Source organism: Pituophis catenifer, unplaced genomic scaffold, assembly GCF_029215685.1.
Source record: "Pituophis catenifer annectens isolate HBS135680 unplaced genomic scaffold, rPitCat1.0.hap2 SCAF_7, whole genome shotgun sequence".
In the NCBI taxonomy this organism is placed as follows: domain Eukaryota; kingdom Metazoa; phylum Chordata; class Lepidosauria; order Squamata; family Colubridae; genus Pituophis; species Pituophis catenifer.
In genome coordinates this window covers 62,205,472-62,212,796 of record NW_027256887.1, presented here as the reverse complement: position 1 = coordinate 62,212,796, position 7,325 = coordinate 62,205,472, and the positions used below count along the sequence as shown (strand labels likewise).

At 38.5% G+C, this 7,325-nt stretch overlaps 1 protein-coding gene across 1 annotated transcript; it reads right to left on the bottom strand.

Moving 5' to 3' along the window:
- Nucleotides 1–363: 363 nt before the first annotated feature.
- On the bottom strand, nt 364–6,354 carry KCNJ4 (potassium inwardly rectifying channel subfamily J member 4). Its single transcript, XM_070946712.1, has 2 exons — nt 6,317–6,354; nt 364–1,699 (listed from the first exon to the last, which is right to left on the bottom strand). Exons 1-2 carry the CDS (start codon nt 6,352–6,354, stop codon nt 364–366), a joined length of 1,374 nt encoding a protein of 457 aa, XP_070802813.1.
- Nucleotides 6,355–7,325: the final 971 nt, after the last annotated feature.

Sequence of the window (7,325 nt, the reverse complement as noted above, 5' to 3'; positions counted from 1 at the left end):
CTTCCTTGTCCTGCAGCAACATTATTGGTCTCTCTGCTACTGCTGGCAGTTTAGCAAAACATGTCCCATCTTATCTTAGTGTGTCACATCTGTTGCTGCTTTGTCACAGTTTTAAGCCACAGAAAAGAGAAGTGTGAAAATGAGGAGAAATGACCTTGGTTCTGTTCTAAATTCAGGATATTTAAAACCAATTGATAACTGCATGGCAGGAAGCTTGGATTGTCCAACACCAGGCAAGTGTCATGTCTATATATATTCAATAGTTGGTAGAAGTACAGTAGGGATTTTCCAACCAAAAGCTTGTGCTAGAGCAGTAATGAAACATTTAGGGAATATAAGTGGGATGAAAATCAAGATGGCAGTTCAGATGGCTGATTCCCTACGGTATGAGAGTGCATCCAGAGGAATGGAGACTTGCAATCGATCCAGATCCATATGGCTCCCAAACTCCATCATTGGTATGACTCCTGCATCATCCTTTGGACCTCCTCCCAAATCTACTCCAACATCCAAGTCATCCTCCTCATCTTCATCCTGGCTGACAAGAGCCAATTCATTCTCATAGCAGAAGGCACTAGGAGGTGGAGGAGGTGAAGGCAGGATGGTAATTTTGCTCTCCTGCAATTCCCGAGCAGAACAGTAAGGAGTTCCAGCCACCTCATAAGTCTTGTGGAAACGTGAATAGTCCACCTTATAATGTTTCTTCTCCTCAAAGACAACAGGCTCAAAACGATGGCCCCAAAGGATTTCACTAGCCAAGTAGGAGCTACGAGCCTGAGTGGTCATGGCTGTTGCTTCCACCATACCCTCAAGGATAACAACAATCTCAAAATCCTCTCTCTCCAGTTCTTCCTTGCCCATCCCATAGAGTGGACTTTCTTCATCGATCTCATGAACAATAATAATGGGAGACACTAAGAAGATACGATCAAGGCCGATGTCATAGCCCACATTCAGATCTCTCTGGTCTACTGGAAGATACTCACCTTCTGCTGTCATATAGGGTTTTATAAGCTGGGCCCGAACATGAGCTTCCACAATATGGCTTCTCCTTAGATTCCCCACCCGCCACATGAGGCAGAGTTTGCCATCCCGCAGAGAGATGACAGCATGATGGCTGAAGAGTAGGGTTTGGGCCCTTTTCTTGGGGCGTGCCATTTTTGCCATGATGGTGCCAATCATGAAAGAATCAATAACACAGCCTACAATGGATTGCGCCACAACCACCATGATAGCTAGTGGGCATTCCTCAGTCACATATCTAAAACCATAACCAATGGTTGTCTGGGTCTCCACTGAGAAGAGGAAAGCTCCCAAGAACCCGTTGACATGTTTGATGCAGAATTTTGTAGCAACGGAACCACTCCCTGCACCTGGGACATCTAAGTCACCATGAAAGAAGGCAATGATCCAAAACAGCAGACCAAAGAATAGCCATGAGACCAAGAAGGCTGCTGAAAAGATCATGAGCATGTAGCGCCAACGAGTGTCCACACAAGTAGTGAAGATGTCAGCCATATAACGTTGAGATTTGTTGCTTAGGTTAGCAAAGTAGACATTGCACTGGCCATTCTTTTTGACAAAACGGTTACGTCGTTTCCGTCGAGGGGCATGACCTTTCCCATTACGACTCTGCTCATTAAGACTGCCAAGGGAGGAGACTTTGTGTCCATCCTCTTCAGTGGAAACAATGCTGTACCTTATGAACAGGGGAAAAAGTGATAGTTAAAGGTGGAAGACAAGTTGTGATTTCTCAAAAGATCATTTTAAGCGCTCATACACCCAAATCTAGTACAGGTGTACTCAACTTACAACAGTTCATTTAGTGATGGTTTGAAGTTCAACGGCACTGAAAAAATTATTTATAGCCATTTTTCATGCTTATGACCATTGCAGCATCCCATGGTCACGTGATCAAAATTCAGATTATGACAATTGGTTCATATTTATGATGGCTTCAGAATCCTGGAGTCATGTGGTCACCTTTTACAACCTTCTGTCAAGCAAAGTCAATGGGGATGCCAGATTCACTTAACAACCATGTTACTAACTTAACAAATGCAGTGATTCACTTTAACAACTGTGACAAGAAAGGTTGTAAAATGAGGCAAAAATCATTTAATGAATGCCTCGCTCAGCAATAGAAATTTTGGGCCCAATTGTGATTGTAAGTTGAGGACTTCCTGTATCTCATTTTTTTCAACCACCCTAGATGTTTAATGCTTCTATATATGACCCTTTACAGATGTGGCATGCACACTGTAGATTTAGCATTACTAAGAAAATCATATAGCACTGGCATTCATGTGTACTGTGCAAACATTCAGAAGGGTGAATCACTCTAAGTTCAGAATACCTGCAATTAAAATAATGTTCTATTCTGTGCAGTTTTTGATGATTATCTTTAAAAAATTACTGCAGATATTATATTTGGTATGAGAGAGAGAAAAAAAAACCATTAAAATAATCTTAAAAATAGGAGTTTTAGGACTCACCCCCATATAAGTCTTTAAGACATATGAGTTATTCTCTCTGCAGTGTTACAGCATGTTTGATTAAAAGCGTTTAAAACACTCTCCATATTGTCCGAATCAAAAATCTTTGTTTAAAGCAATGAAGAATAATGCTGTATTAAGAGGTCCACTTAGCTGTTCAAGACATTTGATTTCTTGGATTGTAATAATAATAGAATAACAGAGTTGGAAGGGATCTTGGAGGTCTTCTAGTCCAACCCCCTGCTTAGGCAGGAAACCCTGTATCATTTCAGACAAATGGTTATCCAATCTCTTCTTAAAAACTTCCGGTGTTGGAGCAGTTAACAACTTCTGGAGGAAAGTTGTTCCACTGATTAATTGTTCTAACTGTCAGGAAATTTCTCCTTAGTTCTAGGTTGCTTCTCTCCTTGATTAGTTTCCACCCATTGCTTCTTGTCCTACCCTCAGGTGCTTTGGAGAATAGTTTGACTCCCTCTTCTTTGTGGCAGCCCTTGCTATCATGTCACCCCAGTCCTTCTTTTCATTAAACTAGACACACGCAATTCCAGCAACCATTCTTTATACGTTTTAGCCTCCAGTCCCCTAATCATCTTTGTTGCTCTTCTCTGCACACTTTCTAGTCTCAACGTTTTTTTTTACATCGTGGTGATCAAAACTGGATGCAGTATTCCAAGTGTGATCTTACCAAGGCATTATAAAGTGGTATTAACACTTCATCTGATCTTGATACCATTCTCCAACCAAAAAATAAAATATAAATCAGTTGCTTCCAAAATTTAACCTGTAATTAAGCAGGACCTACTAGAACAGACTTCAGGTGTACTAGACTACAATTCCCATTGTACCCAACCAAGATTATCATTGTCACAGTGGCTATAGTTGATGGGAGTTATATTCCAACACATCTGAGGACACAAAGTTGGGATAGATGAAGCCATATGAATACAGTTTTGTAACACTTTAGCTCAGAATTGCATAAGGCTGGAAGTTTCTATTTTCTGTTCGGTTTGCATTTGTTGATCTAATCGTGCATCTGTGACAATGTTTATACACTTCCAGAGTTCTAGACAATTCTGTTGCTACAGCAACAAGTATGTTTCCCAGCATCCCATATCTAAAACCTAAGGTGTAATTAGAGATCAAGAGACAACGGGTTGCCAGATATCCTGAAAGAAACTCCCTCTCCTCAAGAGCTGTGACTTGCTTTTATCTCCTTCTTCAAAATTTTCCATTCTCTCTGTATTCATTTTTCCCATAGTTGAGAAGAGCTGCTGGGTGGTTTCATTACAGAAAGTTCTGCCTGACATCATTTGAATATAAGATGCGGTCATAGCAAATATCTATCATTGAGATCTTAAAGTACTGTGGCAGAGATAGAGAAGAGATCTTAAAGTACTGTGGCAGAGAGACAGAGAAGAGACAATGTATAAGAGATTAATTGCCAAAACTTTTCTTTTTGTAATGCCAAATATCTTAAGATCAAACTATTTCTATTTGAAAACTATTTGTTTTCTCTGCTGTTTGTTTCAGCAGAACACTTTGCAAACTTGACTGAATTTCCAAGCAGAAGTGCTTATATCATGTTGTTATAGAATTACTCTTTCCTCAGATCAAAGATATAATGCCATAAATTTAAAACAGTGGTTCTTGGGCTTGGGTTAGGGCAGGCCAGGAACAAAGCCAGACTGATATATCAGCAAGTTTCAATCATTCATGTATTGCATTACTGTGATTCATTCTATGATTCGTTTGATTTGACAGTCTATTGCAACCTCTATTTATTCATTATACTATTTATATAAACTAGAGCTTAGTGAGATGTGAGCCCTTGATCTTACTGTCTTTTTTTCAATGCTGTGTCTCTTGATAGCAGATTAACAGACTATTTTTGCTGAGACATAAATCCTGCAAGGTTGAAACAAGATTCATTTCTAGATGAACTTGATCTGGATAAGCTTCCATGGGATATCTAGCATGGTGGGCGGTGCTTTTTGCAAAAGTAGAGAAGGTGGTTGGGCATATCCACCAGTCCTGCTTTCTCTGCCATCCCATGTTGTTCGACTATCAGCCTGTACTTTTATTTAGGGTTCTTGCTTTCTAGATTCAGCTATAGAAAGCCATTTCTATTCAAACAGGTATGTAATTATCTCTATTGAGCATTTTCATGACCTTTAATGTTGAAACTAAAGAACTCAAAGATCTTCCTTATGAGAAAAAGTTTAAAGTTTAGGACTGTTGAGTTTAGAAAAAGTTTAACAAAATGGGGACATAATTGAGATGCATGGAATTATGGAAGGCATGGAGAAAGTGGACAGAATAAAGGCTTTCTCTCATTTTCAAAACACCTGGAATTGGGTCATCCAATGAAATTAATTGAAAGGAGATTTAGAGTAAACAAAAAAAAATGATCTTTTGTGCAGTGTGTAGTAAAATGCATCTTTATACTTAAACCTATGCAGAATTAATTATATATGACATCGTAATGACCGCTAACTTGGATATATTAAAAAGGAGATTGGATAAATTCATAGAAGACAGATCTATTGAGTACTCTTTTTTTTTTTTTTGAGTAGAGCAGCTATAACAAATAATAAGAATATATGCATAATGTGTACCACTCCAATGAAAACTCTCCTAGCAAAAGAAATCGTTTACATCCAGCTACTGAGGTAGAGAGAATCCAGCCCGGAATGGCCAGAATGTTATCGTTAAACCTAATTCAGATATATCCCCTATACTGATTGTAGATCATTCCCATGAAACAATGGGATTATTAAATTGCAAACCAAGCTCAATTAGCCCTAAACCTCCGCAAATTTATTGGCTTTGGTTATACAAGGTTAATCACCGGGTCAGACGTAGCAGTGGCATTTGCAAAATATGAATTATCATTAGGTTTTTATGGCTTATATGGTATAAGCAAACTAAGAAAATGGGTTAGTTATATAACATAGTTAAGCATGTTGAGCAAATTCAGTCTTCCCATGAACACGTTCTAGAATCGTTTCCTAAAATTGATTTGATTACCATTTGGCTACTCAAATATTAAAAGTAATTTAAGTAAAAAAATATTCATACCTAAGTCTTACAGCTATTCAAAGGTTCTGGAGTTCCCTACCAACGGCAACCTACTATGAGAGGCTGTGGGAAAGCAGGAGATGAGGCACTTGAGCATTCATCCCACAAAAGGCAATTCAGATCAGATTTTACAGGGAAAAATGTTTCAAAGACACTCTATCTTAATTAAATTACTATAACTGGAGATTTGTATTACCAACTAGACTTGATCACAACCCTGAACCTTCAAATATCTCATCCCCCACCTTCCCACAACCTTTCACCACTTGATCAGCTCCATTCTATTGAGTGGCAAAAGCATTTTTATTTAGACAAATCTTTGCCTTTTAAGATGATGTGGTTGTCAAGGATGAGGTCTGGGGACTACTTATTTTTTATTGTTTTGAATCAATGTTTTAATTACAATTTTGCATATTACCCTATATTAATACTGTTAACCTTCCTGGAGGTTATTTACAATAATAATAATATCAACAACATGAGTGTGTGCATGTATGTTCCAGAGAGAGAGACAGGGACAGAGAGAGAAATTGGATTTAAGTCCTAAATACAAGATTCCCTGGCATACAGTACAATTCATGTGGCTAGAACCTATATTGTAAGTTCCATCCATCCTGTCCCTTAGGATATCACTTGTAGACATTTTAAATACCTAATTGTAAGTAAGGGTGGGAAGCCATACAGCCCACAGAAAATTAAGGTGACTACAAAACAGGAAAAAATGGATGGGAGACGTTACTCACCTGTTTACCCGGATGCTGCCCATGACTCGTTTTATCATGAGGTACTTCTTATTATAAAGCTGAACAGCTTCCGATCTTGTGTGTGATTGGGAGTATCACACACCGGACACACACAAATGGTGTCCCAAGGCTGTAAAAGCTTCGGTTCCTTTCATGAGGGAATAGATACCTAGATTAGAACAAAAAATTCAGAAGAAAAATCACAGCAACTAAAATAAAAAGCCCTAATCAATAAAACCCCAGTTGTATTGTTCTCTCTATTTATTAATCTTTCATCTTTCCTCTAGCACGGAATTCAGGAAAGAATACATAAGCTATGTTCCTACAACTTGTTAAACCCCAAACCTGGATAAACAAAACACATTTGCAGTGTTACATAACATGCATCACCCAAACAGATAATCCATGTTATAGATTTAATGTGATGACTTAGCTCACACAATATGTGATGCCAATGAGTGGACATTGGGAGACAAACCACCGCCCCCATTTCCACATATAAAACCAGTGGCAACACAGCCATTGAGTTTATCAGCCAGAGGCTCTCCTGGGTTGGACTTCAGAGCCAATTCTGGAAGCACAAGGTCAGAGATGGACTCAAAGAACTGTTTAATGAAAAGAACAAGTAGCAATAGGCAATAAGGGAAGCACTGCAAGTGAGCAGCTCTATACGGTGTAATAGCTATTGCTATGGAATGTGCATGTGTGTCCTCCCCCTCACATTTGGTTTTGGTATGTAGGAACACTGCCAATCAAAACCACCTTGTTGTCTGTTGAAGAAGGTGGGAACTTAAAACCTATTTCTTTCAGTTAGCCGGGCTGTCCTGATTTTATGGTCTTAAAATTTGAAATTGGTTTTAAATTGAAATATTTTAAATTATGGGCCAAACTTATTTAATTATTTTAAATCTATTTTAACTTTTGTGTACAAATGTTTTACTTTGGCTGTTCACCGCCCTGAGTCCGAAAGGAGAAGGGCGGTATAGAAATCTGATAAAATAAATAAATA